The sequence below is a fragment of the Rosa chinensis genome, chromosome 3 (genome assembly GCF_002994745.2).
Source record: "Rosa chinensis cultivar Old Blush chromosome 3, RchiOBHm-V2, whole genome shotgun sequence".
In the NCBI taxonomy this organism is placed as follows: domain Eukaryota; kingdom Viridiplantae; phylum Streptophyta; class Magnoliopsida; order Rosales; family Rosaceae; genus Rosa; species Rosa chinensis.
In genome coordinates this window covers 31,043,397-31,063,130 of record NC_037090.1, presented here as the reverse complement: position 1 = coordinate 31,063,130, position 19,734 = coordinate 31,043,397, and the positions used below count along the sequence as shown (strand labels likewise).

General features: G+C 36.6%; 2 protein-coding genes across 4 annotated transcripts; both read left to right on the top strand.

Moving 5' to 3' along the window:
* Positions 1-1,220: 1,220 nt before the first annotated feature.
* Positions 1,221-5,262, top strand: LOC112192934 (pentatricopeptide repeat-containing protein At5g66520). Of its 2 annotated transcripts, none has more exons than XM_024332879.2 (4): positions 1,221-1,603; positions 1,712-1,819; positions 2,533-4,629; positions 4,746-5,262. In XM_024332879.2, exon 3 carries the CDS (start codon positions 2,883-2,885, stop codon positions 4,533-4,535), a length of 1,653 nt encoding a protein of 550 aa, XP_024188647.1. In that variant the 5' UTR covers positions 1,221-1,603; positions 1,712-1,819; positions 2,533-2,882; the 3' UTR covers positions 4,536-4,629; positions 4,746-5,262. The 2 variants fall into 2 exon arrangements, with proteins under 2 accessions (XP_024188647.1, XP_040372445.1); XM_040516511.1 differs by having other exon boundaries at positions 1,221-1,605; positions 2,533-4,626.
* Positions 5,263-7,143: 1,881 nt separating this feature from the next.
* On the top strand, positions 7,144-16,081 carry LOC112193611 (probable LRR receptor-like serine/threonine-protein kinase At5g63710). 2 transcript variants are annotated; one of them, XM_024333815.2, is made up of 12 exons: positions 7,144-7,293; positions 8,562-8,738; positions 9,014-9,146; positions 9,271-9,342; positions 10,771-10,914; positions 11,164-11,235; positions 11,359-11,424; positions 12,679-12,746; positions 12,837-12,980; positions 13,316-13,657; positions 14,321-14,715; positions 15,429-16,081. In XM_024333815.2, the coding sequence occupies exons 2-12, from the start codon at positions 8,630-8,632 to the stop codon at positions 15,738-15,740; spliced, it is 1,857 nt and encodes a 618-aa protein (XP_024189583.1). In that variant the 5' UTR covers positions 7,144-7,293; positions 8,562-8,629; the 3' UTR covers positions 15,741-16,081. The 2 variants fall into 2 exon arrangements, with proteins under 2 accessions (XP_024189583.1, XP_024189582.1); XM_024333814.2 differs by having other exon boundaries at positions 12,679-12,749.
* The last annotated feature ends 3,653 nt before the right edge of the window (positions 16,082-19,734 follow it).

Below are 19,734 nucleotides of genomic sequence, written 5' to 3'. Positions count from 1 at the left end.
CTAGTACTGCAACTTATTGATTTGTCTAGTTAAAAACAGCAGAAGGATATGTAATGACCATCTTGGCATGCGTTTAATGAAATCCACATTTCTTTAAAAAAATAAAAGAGTATGTTTAGCTTTTTATCATTTTAGCAGCTGCACCAAACTCCTAAGTAACTTTCCATTTTGACTTTTAGCTATTTCTTTCCTAAATATAGAGAGCGAGATGAGACTCTATTATTTTTCTTAATTTAAAACATTCTTTTTAAGTCATTCTATGTAATTTACAAATATGTTTAATATATTTTTCTTCATTTAATAAATAATATAAATTCAAGTCTAGCCAAAATAGAGAAAACTTGTGCAGACGTATTTCTAAAGAAAGTGGCTAGCCAAAATGACTTTTTAGTTACTTTGGCTAAAATTTAACTAAAAAATGGCTAGCATTGTTAAAGATGCTCTAAGATATCCATAACTATGATTTACAATTATAACAACCAGTGCAAGTGACCTAATGGTTCTTGCATAGTTGGGTGTGCTCCCCAACCTAAATTCAAACCCTGAAGCTATCAAAGTGGTCAGGCACTGTGCTGCAATACACAGTTGGAGCATTTCACATGCGTCGAAGGGGTTTATTTTGGGCTTAGGAAGCCTTTGGGTTTCCCTTGACAAAGTAAAAAAAAAAAAAAATTTACAATTATAAACATGAACAGTTTAAGTTGGATAAATTTAGTTTGATACTTTAACGGTCATCAATTTGGTTGAAAATTTGCAAAGTGATCTAGTCATAGAGCTCTAAGAACTGAACAGTCGAGATGTCGATAAATGATAAAAAAGTGGGTTCCACAAAGAATCCATTAAAATGACAAAAAATAGATCCCTTATTTTAATATATATATATATATATACACACACACACACCCTCATTTTCAACCGTTCGCGGTATCTCAAAAACTTTTTAAGCTCAGAGATTAGTCCACTTAGGACCCGAATAGAGCATTGCATCACCTCCCCGCACCACATTTATAATTCAGTAAATAACACTAAATCAACCCAACATTCGAACGCAGAATGTAGGGTTTACAAATCTTGAACGTTTCGGTGGAGGGATCTAATGCATCCACTGAACCACTTGCGGTGGTATATGTTAAGATCAAGATGATGTCTTATTTGCTTTTGGGTATGATAATAGGTGACAAAAGACCGCTGTGTTCTTTAATAAACCTAATACAGATAATACGAAACATTTAAAAATTTTGCACTCAGAAAATTTAACTCAATGCCCTAATACTGTTAACGAACCGAAACTTCTTCAGAAAAATTATTATCATTCTCTTGAAAAAAAATTAATTATCATCTTTCGAAAATCTACTATCCTGAATTGAAAATCTACATACCTGTTTTTAGGCAAAACTCGAACGGGCCAGATATCTGCCGTCCGACGACCCTTGGAAGGTATGTGTTATGTGTTTCTCTCGCCGACACGAGTCTATTCATGCCCATGAATCGGGTCAAATCTTTGATTTCATCTTTAAACTATACAAGAGAGATCCTCTCACTCCTATGCAACAAGTTCACCGTCGGCGCCTTGGTTGGTTGATTTTGGTTTGGGCGATTTCCAGTGTGAGATTCGTGATCCTTCTTCAATTTGTTTGATTGCTTTTATTCTTCTTATCTTTTCTGGGCTTGTTTTTCATCCCTCCAATTTGGGCATCGATTTGTTCAATAGGAGTGGATTGGACTTTTGGAGCCAGCGGATTTTGGAGTGGCTAAGGTACGTGGTTGATGCAACTGGAAATTCATGTCGGTCATTGCCGGTTACATTGCTCCAGTCCAGGTTAGGGCCTACTTAAATTTCTGTTTTTAACATGACTCACTTTTATTCAATTAAGTTCATGTTATATACCCATGTTCTTGTAGAAAGCTGAAATTTTACTTCTTTATTCTCCATATATAATGATCATTTATGTGCGCACAACTTTCAGACTTTAAAAGGTTGTTGTATCGTAGTTCTGAACCAGTAAAACAATGAACTTGCAGAATATGCACACACACACACACACACACTGGCTAACCTCCCAAATGTAAGCTATCTTTTCTCATCAGTTTTCGAGCTTTCCAAAAGCTAACCTCCCAGATTTCAATTCAACCCCTCTTGGTGTTTGGTTTGAGGGAAAAGAAAATCGGAGGAGATGGGTGAACAAGTTATGGGGAAGGTTGTGAGGGGGGTTTAAGTACACTAGTGTAAAATTGAGTGACCACCACCAATGTTCTTGTACTCCACTAATCAAGTTTAAGTAGTTAGCTCCATGCAAGTGTTGTATACACTGTTTAGTCATTGTGATTTTTCTCTGAAAGCACTGAGACGGGGAATAATATTATATGAAATGGAATTTTTTTGAATTCTGGCATTTATGATCAAACCCCCTGAGCAATTCTACTTTCATGAATGGTGACATGTCTAGCAATTATACCTATGCCTTTTTTTATTAATGCAATTTTACTTGTGCACGTTTATAATATCAATTACATTGGAACAACTGAATGCAGATGGCTTACAGCAGCCCAGTTTGAAGATTTCCTCCAGTTGTCCGGTGCGCTCCACTGCATTTTTCTTAACTGTTTCTTCCGGTTTGATAACCGCAACCCATTTTCCAGTCCAGTTCGGTTTCTGCTCCCCCCCCCAAAAAAAAAAAAAAAAATCTTATACACTCATATACAAATTAACAATGCTATGTGAACTACTTTTTTTGGCTCTCACGTGGGAGCTGGTATGAAATTGCCCTATCATTTAATGAAATTTCAATGCAACCAAATAGTAAGTGGCCTTCCGGATGTCTTCACCGGGTCATAATAGCCCCTAGTCTTTCCCTCCCTCCCTCGCCAACCAGTTCAATTTCATGTCATGCTGGAATTCCCTACTCTTCATTTGTTTGCTTCAGACCACTCTTCTCCAAATGAGCAGACTCGTTTTCAAATCAAACCCACACCCTGCTCCCTGTCTTCTTCTTCTTCAAACATGTTCAAGCATGAACCAACTCAAGCAAATCCACGCCCAAACACTGATCACCGGCCTAGCTCGTTTCACCTACATCACCAGCAAGCTCTTAGCCTTCTCCGCCTTATCGGAACATGGGGATTTACGCCACGCAGAGACTCTATTCAATCGAATTCCGGCACCCAATGTCTTTGATTTCAATTCCATGATCATGGGTTTCTTGAAAAACTCACATTCCAAAAAGGGTCTCTCTGTTTTTACCCAAATGAGAAGGATAGGTGCTGACCCAAATGCTCGAACTTTCACAGTTTTGGTTAAAGCTTGTGTTGGGGTGCCTTTGCTTGATCAGATATATGGTCAGATAATGAAGTTTGGACATGAGTGTGATGTTTATGTTACTAGCTCAGTTATTAGTGTGTACTGTAAATTGAGAGCTGTGGAATTTGCTCGGAGAGTGTTTGATGAAAGTTTGGATAGGAATGTGGTGTGTTGGACTAGTCTTGTTAGTGGGTATTGTGGCAATGGGTTGGTTGATGATGCCCGTGACCTGTTCGATAAAATGCCTGAGAGAAATGATGTGTCTTACAGTGCAATGGTTTCGGGTTATGTTCAGAATGCTTGTTTCAACAAAGCTATTGATTTGTTTCGTGATTTCAAGCGTTGTCGTGCGAATGTGAGGTTGACAGAGTCTCTTTTGGTTAGTGTTCTTAATGCCTGTGCTTCTGTGGGTGCATTCGAGGAAGGGAAGTGGATTCAGACGTATTTAGATGACCATGGTTTTGAGTATGGACTTGAGCTCGGTACGGCAGGAATAGATTTTTATGCAAAATGTGGATTCATTAAAGATGCTAAAGAGATATTTGATAAGATGCCGCGTAAAGATGTAACTACTTGGAGTGCTATGATCATGGGATATGCTACTAATGGTGAGAATGATACAGGGCTTGAACTTTTTGCTGAAATGGAAAAGATGGGACCTAAACCAAATGCTGTGACATTTGTTGGAGTTCTCATTGCATGCAATCACAAAACTCTGATAAATGAAGCATGGCGAGTATTGGGACGTATGAGTAAAATTTATAGCATTGCTCCAGAGATTGAGCACTATGGGTGCATGGTTGATCTCTTGGCCCGTGCTGGGCGAGTGAAAGAGGCAGAGATATTGATAAGAAGTATGGCAATGGAACCAGACGGAGCTATATGGGGGTCTTTACTTAACGGGTGTCTGATACATGGCCATTTTGAGTTAGCCGGTAAGGTTGGGAAGCTTCTCATTCAATTAGAGCCTCAACATAGTGGAAGGTATGTTCTTTTAGCGAACATGTATGCCAAAATGGAAAACTGGGAGGATGTGTTGAGGCTAAGGAAAATGATGAAGGATAGAGAGGTAGTTTCAATTTCTGCTTGGAGTTTCATCGAGATTGATGGTGTTGTGCATAAATTCTTAGCCAATGATAAGTCTCATTCTCATTCAAGAAGTATATACCAAACATTAAGTCAACTGAGGAAGGAACTCGAAAGTTTTTCCAATGCCAATGATTCTTTGCTATTGTAAACCAAGTGGAATCGGAAAGGTCAATCCAAAGCAAGCATGTCATTGCGGACTGCTTGTTATTCAATCACTATGTCCGTGGATTCTTCTGCTGATGGTAAACCTTTCTCTTCTATTTTCTTTTGTAATATCTGTACCTAGCACTAACATAGACGTTACTTTTTCCTCCTGTATAACAATCTGATTGGGGTTTGTATTCTTACATGTATCTAGATCCTGGCGGAAGTTGGTTATTGCAAAGGAAACAGACAAGTGGACATCCTGTGCTATTGTGTGTCCTCGAGTCATAAGCTTCTCCAAGGGACTGAGAATTATATAAAGCTTCATCAGATTGTGGATGAAACTGTCAAGAAGCTTCAAGCTGAAGTATTTGGCTTACCTGTTAATATGCGCAGGGTTATATTTTGGCACTGTAAGGCTCAAAAAAAGAATTATCCTCCTGCACACCAACTTGCATAGTCCTACCAGTGAAGATAAAAGTTTCTTGTCAAAATATTCACCAATTTTATATGATTTTCCAATATCCATGATTTCATGAAAAGCCAATTGTATAGGTGAGTCATATGTTCTCATATTTAATTCAAACGGTTTCTCTGATGTCTGCAAAAATGGCTAGCAGAAGTTGCTGCCTAATGGCACCTTGAATTGGTGGGTAGGTGAGTGTGCGAGTACTGGGTCAGTAACAATGTACTGTTTCTTTTCACTGTCCTCTACCATGTTTTCTTTTCATGTTTGGGTTTCTTAGTCTACCCTTCCTTTTATGTAGTTCTGAGACAAACCGTAAACCAACTCCACAGACTGAGGTGATTCGGATTGAGACATTCCATCATGCAAATAGGGAAAAAAGAGAAGCCTGTGTACTCAAACTAGTATTGTGGCTTCATTATTTGGTCTCTCAAAGTAAGCGTGCATCCACTAGTGTGGGTATGCGGTCACCTGTTAAGTCCATAGCTACCAAAACCCTCCCAAAGACAAATGAGCAGCTCAAGGACATTCCCCCCTCAACCATGCTAACAACTGACGACCAGAGGATGCTGCAGGATGTCAGTAAGAGAAGCCGGGTTCCCGGAATTAGTAAAAGTCAGGACTATGACAACGCAAACTCTAGTTTGGGAAACCAGAGCAGATTGAACAAGAGTAACAGCTATACATCTGGGGAAGAAACCAAGAAATTGTTGCCTTTCAGTAGGCTCTCTTCTGGGGTTCCTGTCTTTGATTATGGTATAGATAAGGAAAAAGCCTTGGATGTCATAGATAGAGTGGACACACAGAGAGATCATCATCATCCAAGGGAGTAAAGTATCTAGGGATACTTGACATTGAGTCATTGACCAGTGTGATGTATGAGTGTAATTACTACTCCCACGAGAAATTTACTGTGCATATTTTCACTATGGGTAGAGCCACTTTTAGTTGCAACTGTCCTGAACGGGTATATAGAGGGGGGGGTAAGTTTGCGGACAGTACAACTCATTTGTTTATTGCAAGTTTTTGTGTTTTGGTTTATTATTTTCTCATGAAGCTCATTTTAAGTTCCACTAATTCCACGTAACTGATGAAAATGAATGGCCTTCTCAATGCCAAAGAGCATTATGTTATGCTTCCTTTTTCCTTTTTTCTTTGGTCTGAGAGCACTATGTTATGCTGATAGGTTCAATGTTAAAGTAGCTTTGTTTGGGAAAAGTGTAGAATTATTGAATGGCTTTTGTGGATTATATTTTCTTGTATGACATAATACGCCACTTTGAAAATCACAACACATAATTATGGGAAGAGTGGAAGACGACTATATATATATATATATATATATATATATAGGACCGTTCTGAAGAGGACGTCCGCAACCCAGAAAAGTTATTGTCGAAAGCTACCATTTAAGTACCAAAGAGCTACAATTGGAGAACTGAAAAACTATTGTCGATGAACCTAAAAGTTACTATCGATGAACTAAAAAGTTATTGTCGTGTAACAGAAAAGTCATTGCCTCGACTCAGAAACTACATACCTATTTTAACGCAAAACTCGAACCAGCCAGATGTCTGCCGTCCGACGACCCCTCGAAGGTGGACAGCTACATATGTGTTTCTCTCGCCGACACGAGTCTGTTCATGCCCATGAATCGGTCATATCTTTGATTTCATCTTTAATCTATACATGGAGAAAACATCTCCCTGTCACTCTTATGCGTCTTTGTATCTCTACCGTTTATATATTTATTTTTTTACGTAGGTGGCTTAATTGATAATATAACTCTTAATAATGCACCTATTACTAATTTTCTTAAGAAAAGAAATAGAAATTGGATTTTCCAACACGACCAACTTCCACCCTCACTGATCCATAAAAACAGTTGACATTCCCATATATGTTCTCATGGTGCACATCCATGATCCATGAACAAGAACTTCAAAAAAGAATTTAAAAAGATAATTGTAAAATAATTATACTAGTTAGGAACTTAGGATAATGGTTGTGTCATCAACCTAGTGTCCCAACAATTAGTGGGATTCTCATTCTTATTCTACACAGTCAACACAAGTATCTCATATTCCCTCCCATTGGCCTTCCAAAAATTGCTTTTTCTTCCTCTTTTTTGTTTCCCTTTCTAATTTTCAGTGCTCTGTGGACCCTTGCACTAACCCATCACTCAATTCAAATATCTTCACCACTCATGATGCAAATCACATTATTTAACTTCACTTCCTTCTTCAGCTGTTGTATCTTGTTTCCTGATGGGTTGCAACATCCATGGCTGAAAATAGTGAGCTCTTGTCCTCTTCCAACTTTCTATATATATGTTCCATTTCTTTTTATATTGTAATAATTTCTTTTTCATTTTTCTTCTTGTTATTCTGTTTTCTTGTTGTTCTTTCAATGATCTGGGTTATATGTTGGGACTATATCTCCAATATATGTTGTATTAGATGAAATAGATATCTTCTGTGTCTAGAGTTACTCTGTTGAGTTGCTGTAAAAGGTTTTCTCAGTCAAGACAATTTTCATTCATCCCAGTAGGAGCTAATCCCAGGGTTTAAAGAGTTATAGCTACTGTCAAGTGTCTCCAGTGCAACTCTTTTGTGTACTGATAATTTGACTATATCTTGCAGAAGTATTTGAGTTTCTAATTGATTATTACTTACTGTCATGGGTAGTGAACGGTTTCTGTTTAATCAACTCTGTGATAAGATATTTTCATGTGAACACTTGATAGTACTTGTAACTCTTCTGACTTGAATACACACCAATGGTTTGCTTAGCTATGGCTACTGAACTGATTGGCCTGGTAGGAACCAAATTTAATCACTTGGCTAAATGAAATTGAATAGTTAAACATTGATGGGATTCAATGAAGAAACTATTCTGACGAGATTCTATAGTATGCAGCATGATCAGTTGTGGTAAAGTGCTATAAATAGGTTAAATAGGCAAGCGAAGTTGTTGATACCTTGGTAACCCCAATAACTTGTGGAACTGCTAGCCGACTTGGCTAACTACTAATACAGGATTCAACAGAGCAAGACAACCTGCTAATGAGGCCATCCTAAAGAGGACTCTATGTAAAATACATGGTATATAATACAAAGCTTAAGTATACCATTGGGTGTTTTGCAGTGGCAGTGTTTGATTAATATTGAGCCAAGTGCATAAAGCATTCAATTCAATAGTTTGTCTATGTTGACCTCATTGAGAAACATAAGTGTTGGAGATCATTTTGATGTGATAGGTATCACAATATACTGAACCACTATGAGACCATGGTCATGGATTATGCTGTATACTAGTTGCTACTATGTCTGTTGACAGCACAAGTAAAGCAAGATGCACAGGAAGATGCATTACATGAATGAACCCTTTTATTATATCTAGTTCTTCCGAAGTGGATGGTGTAACTTTACCCTGAAACATAACCATGCTCTTTTTATTTTCTATCCATTCTGTAGCTGAGTAACCTAAAGAAATGTGTATTTTCTTTCTCTATGCTGGGATCTCTTCTGCTACTAAATGTGTGATTTTCTTTTTCAAATGTAGTCTTGCCAAAAAGAGGCTAGAGGTGCCTGGGTTTTATATATTTATTCCTCGGTATAGAAGAGCCTGACATGTCTGAAGCATCTTCTAGATGGCATCCTTTAAAGCCAATCATAAGTTGGCTGATGGCACTCATTTTGCTCAAAATCAGTTTTGCATCTACAGAGCCTGATGTTGAAGGTACGGGAACATATTAACTATTACATTTGTTAAGCAATAATTATTGCTGGTTCGCAAGATGAGGTTGGTCATGACATTATCACTGTATTAATATATATACATGAAGAAGTGCTAAGCATATATAAAAAAATTAGTGATTATACAGATGGCATCTAAGCATATATAAGTTGATAAATGCCATGAAAGCGCACTCATAATATAGAATGCATTTCAAATCTTATGAATGTTGTAGCATATGCTTAACAGTTGCGTTCTTCACTTACGGTACTGTTCAGGTGAAGCATTAATCGATTTGCTTAATGCACTGAATGATTCCAATGGCCGAATAACTGATTGGAATAATCATCTTGTGAGCCCATGTTTTAGCTGGTCTCATGTCACTTGTAGAAATGGAAATGTCATATCCCTGTAAGTGAATCTAATTGCTATGATCATATACAAATGTTATCTCTATCCCCTTCCATTACTACTGCTTTCTTTTAAATCCGTCATCTCTCCACTGCATTTAGTTTGTGAATATACTAATTTGCAGGAGCCTGGCATCAAATGGATTTTCTGGAACACTTTCTCCTTCCGTTATCAAACTCAAATTTTTGTCCAGCCTGTAAGTCATATTCTTAATGCATTAGTGTGCACATTTTGTGTGTTTGGATCAACTTGAAGTAATATTGATCAAATAAAGCAAGAGTAGGATTTTTTGTCTTTTAATTCTGGAAATGAAATAATCTGACTTGAATAGTGGAGCCTTAAATATTTTATATGCTGAATTTAGCTTGTGCTTAGATTCTTAGGAACATGTAATATCTGGGAATTGTTTTTCATATATTATATACATAGCCTTCAGTTTTTGAAAGTTTGAGATATCTGCACTACAATCGGTATCAAATTCTAATAGTAACCAGTCCTTTTAATAGGCTGTTGTATAATATAGTGTCTAGTATGATGCTATGAGTAATCACATTGCATTGTTTCATGAGTTCATTTTCTTCAGCTCATGCATCTGAGCCACGTTTATCAACAGAGAATATATCTGTGCAGCGACTTCCTAGATTTCCTTTTGTTGCTCCTAAATAGAAACACCTATTAACAATTTCTGCTTGCATTGATTCTAAGACAATAACACAGTCATTGAATTTTCAGCACCTAGTTCACAAAGAATCATAAATCATTAGGGAGGTTCCTTGATTTTTCAATAGAAACCAATCTTTACTTCAAATTTGGTTTATAGAAAGGTAGACTAGACCATACTAGATACATGCTACACTAATTTTAATGTGGTACATTGGTTCCATTTGAGCCAGAATCTACCCTACATCGCTACCGTTGACTTCTGATGTCTGATTCTTTTGTAAGGTTCTTTGGTATGATATTATTGAATTCACAAGATCAGAAGCTCTGCTGAACAATCAAGCTTTTGGAATAACTATCAGAAATACACTGAGAGAGTGAAATCAGTTCAACTTTTAATAAATTTACCTTAAGAATAATTAAGAGAACACCTATGAATGGCTTCCTTCAATAGTAACTGACGGTTGAGACAGCAACCTAGAAATAATCACCAGAAACAGGATTGTTTTTTTGTTCTCCTGGTTTGAACACTAATGGAAAGGCACAGAGATGAACCTTACAACCTCTGGTGAACGCATTCTGGAACCTTTGCACAGGCTAGATGGTACCATAGTCCAAACAGTCAGTCCCTTTTAAGGCAACAAAGATTGCCTAACTATCCTCTAAAACAAACTCTATTTGTTGAAGTCTAACCACCAAATGGCCAAGGTGGAGTTGGCCCTGATTTGGTTCACTCATATTATACCCTTATTGGTCTATCTCTTGATTTATACTTGTAACTTTTTATATATTAAACCAAGTTATAGTCATGGATAAAGTAGAATAATACCTTAACTATAAAACCCCTTGTACTAACACCATCATTCATGAATAATAACATCATTCCTGTAATTTTTATTTTCCAAGAAATTTTTTTGCACCCATAGCCATGAAGTTTGATAAACAATTTTTTTTGTTTTGGCAGGGACTTCCAGGATAATAGTCTAACGGGTCTGTTACCCGTTTATCTTGCCAACTTGACACATCTCCAGAATCTAAACCTTGCAAATAATAACTTCAGAGGTCCTATACCCAATACATGGGGTCAACTTTCCAATCTAAAGCACTTGTAAGATTGCATTTTCCATTCTTAAAAGAATTCATTTATTCTTCTGTTATGTAAAACATATTTTTATTACTACTTCTTTTAAATAATTGTGGTGTTCAACAGTAATCAATTATGCTATTTTCTTATGTGTCTGAGAGATCCACCCATTTGAGTATCCACAACTGTTTTTAATAGAAATTCTTAAAAACAAAATTTGTTCACTGTCTTTGTTCTACAGAAATGACAAATTGATTATCTCCTGTGGTTCAGGGTTTTGAGGGGTAATGACATCTCTGGTGATATTCCGGATTCACTTTCTAATATCACAGGGTTGACTGAATTGTGAGCAATTCTTATTCATGCTGTTCTTTGTTTTATTGCTTTAATTTAAGCACATGCCCATTCAGTTTGCATACTATGCAAAATAACTCCATTTTATAAATGTATTTGTGTATCACTGGACAGGGATCTTTCATCTAATGATCTAGCGGGAAAAATTCCGGTGCAACTCTTCACGGTTCCGACTTTCAAGTAAATTCCGTAACTTTGATACTCACTTCCTTTCTCTTCCCTTGTAACCATGTATTGGAAACTGTGATGATAATGGTGAATGTTCATTGTATCTACTGGGTTAAATGGAGACCAGTTACATATAACATGCGTTACATTTAGGTTCTTATAGCGGGTTGTGTACGCATGTTGAAGGTAGTGTTGTAGAAGGCTGTCTTTCTGTAATCTTCTTTGGATAAAACTATATGGAAGGTTATACAATAGGCATCTTCCCAAAAGGGGGACCTTTAGTATTCAAACTACTCATGCCTGTTTCTCCGGTATTTTTTATACTGCAGCTTTAGTATAAATGGAAGGAGTAGTTTCACCTTGAATCTCTTAGTGTGTAGTTCTCACCTGTTTCAAGCTATCAGCTATTGATATGCTCTAACATTGAAGATTAAAAGTTTCCCTTTATGAAGATGTCATGTGAGGGCCAAATTGCCAAAGTGCTGTGAGTAACATCAAAGAGCCAAATTGCCAAAAGTTTCCCTTTATGAAGATATTGATATGCTCTGGTATATAGAAAGCCCAGGTGCTAATTTCTCTTAGGGCCTCAATGATTTTCACCTTAGTCCCTCTTCTTAAATATAAAGAACTGAGGTTAGGTGTGACCTTGTAGGGGAGAGGTGGCTGGATCAGAGGCAACTTACCTATTACCTCAACAATGAAAGTTGATACACTAACAAACCAATAGGCGGGATGCACACACACAAACTGACTGAGCCACTTGAAACTTTGTATTTCATCTGCCTAATTCGTTGTTTTGTTTATATGAGTATATTTCTGCTTCCAATAGGCATATAAAGCAGTATAGAAGCAATTTCTAGGTGAACATATTCCCAGAGTTTCTTTCACCCTTGAAAGAGTTTATCGTGAAAGATAAGTTTTAAAGATAAAGAAGTATTTATCATAAAATGATGTTTTGGTCTTTCAAAGACAAATGTTTAGTTCTTCTATAAGAGTGAGTTGGAGGTATATGATTTAACTTCATGTCTACTACTTATAACAGTTCCTCAATCATGTTGCTCATTTTTGGATGTATAAAGAGCATGTTTTGAGATACTTGTATTCCTGTTATCATAAAATAATGATTCCTATAGTTCCTATTTTGCTTGACTTGAATTTGGAGTGTCTCTTATTTTAAACTGTTTTCTTGAGCATATTTCAACATTCTATAATTTGCAACTTTTCAATACTTCTAATGGCTTGTTAATAACAGTGCTGTCCTTTCAGTTTTACAGGAACTCAACTTACTTGTGGTTCTAGCTTGAACCAGCCTTGTGCTTCTGGCTCTTCACTCGGTGGTTTATTCTTTGTTCAAAAATACTGTGTCAGTTTACCGATTATGTTTATGTTACTAAACAAAACCTGAATATTTAAAATTTTGGCAGTTTCAACCAAGAAATCAAAACTTGGAAGAGTTATAACTTTGGCAAGTTGTGGTGTGACAATACTTCTTTTTATCGGGGCCATTTTTGGATATCGATATTATCACATGCAAAGTCTGAAGCATGAGGTGTTTGTTGATGTTTTGGGTAAGTTTTCCATACATTTTACTTTCAGGATCATCTCTTTATGTATGAGAATTGTCATGACTATGTATAGTTTAAACCATCTCAATCTATTTAATTTCTTATGATCAAACTCCTCCATTTCACAAGGAAATAAATCAATTCTTATGTGCAGGATTATAAATAAAATATGCATGCAATGGTTCACAAGGATGAAATTATTATGTATTTCTATTCATAACATTAAGATGCAGCACAATTTCAAATTTTTGATGCTCTGCAACTAATTACAAATCTTGTGAATCTAACATCTGTTGTCTCTCCTTTTTTCTTTTCTTTTTTTCTTTAAACAATTTTAGGTGAAGATGACTGTAAAATTTCCTTTGGTCAATTGAGAAGATTTTCTTGGCGTGAAATTCAAATTGCCACAGATAATTTCGATGAGAATAACATAATTGGACAGGGAGGCTTTGGAAGAGTTTACAGAGGTGTTCTCTCAGACAATGTAAAAATTGCAGTGAAACGCCTTACCGACTATAACAGTCCTGGTGGAGAGGCTGCATTCCTGAGAGAAGTACAACTCATTAGTGTTGCAGTTCATAGGAATCTTTTACGGTTGATTGGCTTTTGTACAACTTCATCTGAGAGGGTCCTTGTTTATCCGTTCATGAAAAACCTGAGTGTTGCATATCGCTTGAGAGGTATGTTCCCAAAAGCATGGATCATTTTCACTGGTGTCCAACTCAAGCTTGTTCATCAACAATGGTTGAATGTTGTAGTTTGTACTTGATTTTAACATATTATTCTTTTTTTATTTTTTATTTTTTAGAATTAGACGTGTTGTCAGAGGTTGAACTTGCTTTCTTTAAGAAAAAGGAAGAATTGGAATGTGCTTGCACATATTTATGACTGTGCTTTTGGGTATTTTTTTAGTGCTGTCTAGTGAAGGTGCTTCACTTAAAAAATCATTCAGGTTAAAGGTTCTTGTAGCTACTTAAAGTGAATTTTCAGTTTCTAGATCTATTTTGTCTTCTATTTTAAGTTTTTAATGAGGAATCACAAAATCTGCAGAAATATTTTAAACCATTTGGATAACCTTTATCAAAAACAAAATAGTTTAATTTTCATGTTGATTAAATTTGCTACTGAATATTATGACATGAACTAGCAGCTTTATTTATTTTTTGTTTATGAAATGTCCATGCAAAGGACATCATGTAATTAATATTACATTATATCATTGGTATATTATAGTTGTTCCTTCGAAGACTAATATCACATTGAATATTTGGAATGGCAGATAATGAATCTCATATTTCTCTGGTTAATATCAATTATTAACATTTTCTCCTTGCATGTGTTAGATCTGAAACCAGGAGAGAAAGGCTTGGACTGGCCAACAAGGAAGCGCATTGCTTTTGGTGCAGCCCATGGCTTGGAGTATCTACATGAGTATTGCAATCCTAAGATTATACACCGTGACTTGAAGGCTGCAAACATTCTTCTAGATGATTATTTTGAGCCTGTTCTTGGAGATTTTGGGCTAGCACAGCTGGTCGATACAAAAGCAACTCATGTTACTACTCAAGTGCGTGGTACCATGGGTCATATTGCCCCTGAATATTTGTCCACTGGAAAATCTTCAGAAAAGACTGATGTTTTTGGATATGGTATCACACTTCTCGAACTTGTCACTGGTCAGCGTGCTATAGATTTTGCTCGGCTTGAAGAAGAGGAGGATGTTCTTCTGCTTGACCATGTAAGATTTCTAAATTCCTTTATGCCTTCCTGGACCATTGCGAACTTATCTACACTTGATGCGTTAAGTGATTAAATGTTAAATGGCTTCCAAGTGTTTCAGCCAGCTTTTGTCATGTTTGTACAACTACAGATTGATTGAAATTAAATCCATTTAATTAATTATCTGATAGTTAATTACTCAAGTGCTTTCTTCTTTTGTTTCCTTGATAAATGATATACATAATTGATGAACTACCAAATAATTAATTATAGAAATACATGCTTTTGATTTCATTGTTAGAAGACATGCGGTCCCTTGTAGTTGTATGGTGATAAATATCTGTATTACTTATATATATTTCATGGAGCTTTTCTTTATTTTATAACTAGTATTAGTAATCATGGGGTGAACGAAACTTTCTTCTTTAGGCCAAGGGTGAGAGGAGGGTTAAGTCACAAGACCACTGATTGCCATGTTTGAACACAGATGTAGAATAGTGCTCCTGGACTATCCCTTTTCTATTTGGTATTTTCAGCCCCTTCATAAATTTGTCTCCTGTGATTTCAATCCAATTTGGGGTTCCAATGTTTCTCTTGATAGTTTGGACCCTGGAAAAAAAATTTCACTCCCATAGAACTTTCTCATGATTTATTTTCTAATCCGCAATGTAATTTTCTGCTATCTATTCGATGTGTTAAAAACTTAAAATGATGAGATTATGATGTTGACAGATCAAGAAGCTGCTGAGAGAAAATAGACTTGATGACATTGTGGATGGAAATATGAAGACCTATGATGAAAAAGAAGTTGGTACTGTCATTCAGGTTGCATTGCTCTGCACACAGAGCTCACCTGAGGACCGTCCAACAATGGCTGAAGTGGTTAGATTGCTGCAGGGAGTGGATCTAGCAGAGAGATGGGCTGAGTGGGAGCAACTTGAAGATGTAATGAGTCGTGAATTCTCACTCCTGTCGCACCAGTTTGCATGGGCTGAGGAGACTACACATGATCAAGTAGCTATACAGCTGTCCAAGGCAAGATAGTTAAGTAGCTGTACAGTTGTCCAAGCAAAGATAGCTTTGTTCCTACATGCATCAATTGAAAATTAACCCAAACCTCTACTGCATATCTCGAATAATAGTAATTATAGTATTATAAGTAGATATGTGTGCATCTATACCTATGAGAAAGATCAAAGACGATAGAGGAAGAAATTTGTGATGTTTAATTGTTTATATAGCCGAAGATTAGTTTTACATCTTGTATTACCTTTTGGTTTGCATCTTGTCATATTTTTGTGGGTGGATATGTATGTGGTCTTCGAGATACTGTGTGTTAATTTTTCATCCAGTTTTGAGTTGGAAATTTAAGGTGCTTCATCTTCTTCTTGCGTGTCAGTCATTTTGTATTGAATGTGTAATTGTGACCTTTGAAGCCTATACTGAAACTTTGTGCTTCAGTTTATATCTAGTTTTGGTCACAGAAATGGCTCTTTTATAGATTGTTCTATTCCTGCAGCTATCTAAACTCTGCCACCTCAAAAGATGACTCGGCCATGTTTTTTTCCGTCGAACCATCTTTCTCCTGAAGGATGGAAGTCGGGAAAATGGCAACTGAGAATGTACAGTATCCAATGCTGAGATGTGGCAAAAATATCGAATGCTGGTCGAGGTGTGGCATTTTGCGACAGCAGCAACACCAATTTGCTTGCTTTCATTTGAGCTGGGTACTATCATATGGACATTGAATCCATCAGCAAATCTGTTGCATTGTCGTACTGTTGCAATGTACGACAAGAAATTTTTTAATTAGCATGGAAGCGCAAATAACAGAGCTCGTAGGGATTTAAATCAGTTTGAAATTAGCAAATTAATGCAAATAAACTTTGGTTCCGAGCACTTCTTTTGCTTTTTCCCCCACAAATAAGTGTGGAGCTCTTGCAATGGTAGGTTAAACAACTATGGAATTGCTAGACCTTGCAATAAGTATCATCAATCTCTCAAGCATGGTAGAAATGTAGCATTGGAGGTGTCAACATCTTCTATCCTTACAGTTTGACATCCTCGATCATCAAGTAACATTTATAACAAGAGCAATTAAACAGTAAGGTAACACAGTGTTACATTACGTACCAAAAATTACAGCCTAACTACCTAACTATTCTCTAGTGCAAAACCCAAAGATCCTACTCCCTTGCGATGGAGAAAGTATTCAATACGGAAACTATGCCACGTGGATGGTGCGGCTGGCAATTAAAACCCACCAATTTTTGTGTTTTCAAAATTGCCTTACTTATCCTCTACGAAAATACCAAAACCGCCCCCACTGACTGCTAATGTTCTTATTTGGTCTGTGCTACTATTCAAGTGACACGACAAATGTACTGAAGACTTTCTTCTTGTGATGCACTTAGACAATTCATGTGGATAAGTGAAACCTACCGGGAAATGTTTTTTTATTTTTATATTGATGAAAATGTCTCGTTTACAATAGAGAAAAATATATGACAACCAAATATGGACTCAGAAAGAGGAAGAGACGTAGGGAATGAAGAGGTCCATATTCAGGTTGAGATCCATATCTAGATCGAAATTAGCCAAGGTTGACGAATTTGGAATTTTCACTTAGATATGAAGTTTGGTTTGTAAATTTAATTATATGAGGTATGTTTTTTGAAATTTCATTTCATTTCTATCAACTTGATAATGGATTAATGTGCTGCATGTAAATTTTATTTATTTATTTATTTTTATCCGAATCTGCCTTATTTTGTTCATGGTATTGTCATCAAGTACTAGCCAACATGTTTCATAGGATCTGCTTAGTCATTGCAAAAGATTTTGTTTTGGTGTTTGGGATTTATGTGAATTTGTTTTGGTGGTGGTAATTTTTTTTGATCTGATCAAAGATTTAGTAGTAATTTGTAAATTTCCACCAGTAATTTACCAACAAGGTTGTGATTTTAGGCTTTTAGCTTACAGTAATTTAGTAATTTACCAACAATGCCGAATATTCATGTTCAAAGTAAGGGGACTTAAAGACCATGCGGTCTATTTAGGTTCATGCCCACATCAAATTAATATTAAAACTTGCCACCGCCGCATGTTTATATTGATAAAAAAAACCCAAACACCAAACATAAGCATCTTAGCGACTAAGCAAATCAGATGCATCATACCTATTAGCCAACACTTAATGACAACACTAAAAACACAAAAGGCAAATTCTAATAACATAAAATAAAGCAGATGCAACACAATCTATTGTCAAGTCGATAGAAATGGAATTGAAAATTCGAAAGCCAAAAAGCATAGCTTAAAATTGTTAAATTTACAATTAAATTTCATGTATGAGTTAGAACTTAACATTCGTTAACCTTGACTAGTCTAGATCTCTTTAGTAAAAAAAGAAAGAATATGTCGACCATTTTCCTCTATCGTATAGTGAGGGACATTTTCCTTAATTAGTAGAAAAATAAAGTACATGTTTGGATAACCGCAAGGAAATATGCCCTTTCAGTTTTGGGCAAAGGACTGTTATGCTAGTTTTGTAGTTTTTCGTAATTTGCTATTATAACTGTGGATTATGTTCATTTGTTGATAGACTGTAGTTGCTTATCTTGATAATTTGGTTGAATCAACCATAATATTCTATTGGGATTCGATTTTTCATGATCCCCTAGTCCCTATGATTGAGGACTTGAGGTTGTAGCATCAGTTCATATAGGATGTTAGATTGGAAATTAACAGTATCGATTATCGAACACAACAATCTTTTTTTTCTATTTTTTATTTTATTTTTTTTAGGTAGGGCTAAAACGGTTACCCTTAAGCCTTAACCATTCATGAAACCATAGAATTCAAGAAGGGATCGACATAATGCCTAAACGCCATTTGATAATAAGTTAGGAGAGAATATCTTGAAATAATATCAGGAGTCTCCACTAATCATGTGTATTCTAATACGCACCACTGAGCAAAGAGTGCACGATTGGCTACTCCATTTGCTTTACAATTTTGGCAACATATCAAAAATATGATGCTCACGCGGAGCCATAATACACTAATAAAATCAACTTTTCCACTATGCTGCCACTGAAAACTAACGTCGGTGACACTTAGTTTCATCTTGCTACTAGGTGGCTGTGACCATTTGACGATGCAAGAAACTCGCTCCCATCCTAGGCCAAACATGATACTCAAGGTGCGTAGACCAGGATAAACCCCACCTCATTCTAGTGTTCTATCCAAAAAAGATAGCAACTAATTAATGGCAAGCAGACACCTAAAATTAAAATACAAAAATAAAAGCAATTAAGCTTAAAACAAAAGGAGCCTAGGGTAAAGGCCTAGGCCCAATCACCAAGCCCAAGAAGAAAGCTGCAAGGAGCCTAACATCACTCTCTGATCCTCGAGATCGTAACCAAAAAATGACATCGTAAAAGAAGGAAGTTAGCTAAAAGAAACTAAAGGAAATAAGTAAATGAAAACTTCAATATTCTTCAATGATAGTCTTGGAGTACATCTCAGTAGCTATATAAGATGGTCATAAAGTGTAATAAGCTCACAACATAATAATGACCCATAAAACATGTAAGAGTCTAGCCCCTAAGACAAACGGATCCTAACACTCTCCCGCCTGAATCACTGCCGCTACCACACCACCTCTATCACACCTGCCACTGTCCACTGTCACCTAAACGCCATCCAACAGGTGGTGCTAAGATCCAACAAGGTAAGAAGAATCTCTGATCTGTCACCTCCAAATCCCGTCCGCCAAGACCCCTCACTCCGATCAGCACACAAATAAGAGAAAGACCCCCATCTTATTCAATCCGGCGACTAGAAAAGGAATCCGCTAATCCAACCAAGGACGCGTAGCCCCATCCACCATCGTCTGACTCTCCACGTACCGTGACTCCCCTCAAAACCCTAAGACCTCAGATGAAAGAAAACTGGTGCCGACAACCTCTCGGCCTCCTCCACTCTGACTTGATTTATTTAGGGAAATCCCGTCGTTGTCCATCAAGGACCCATT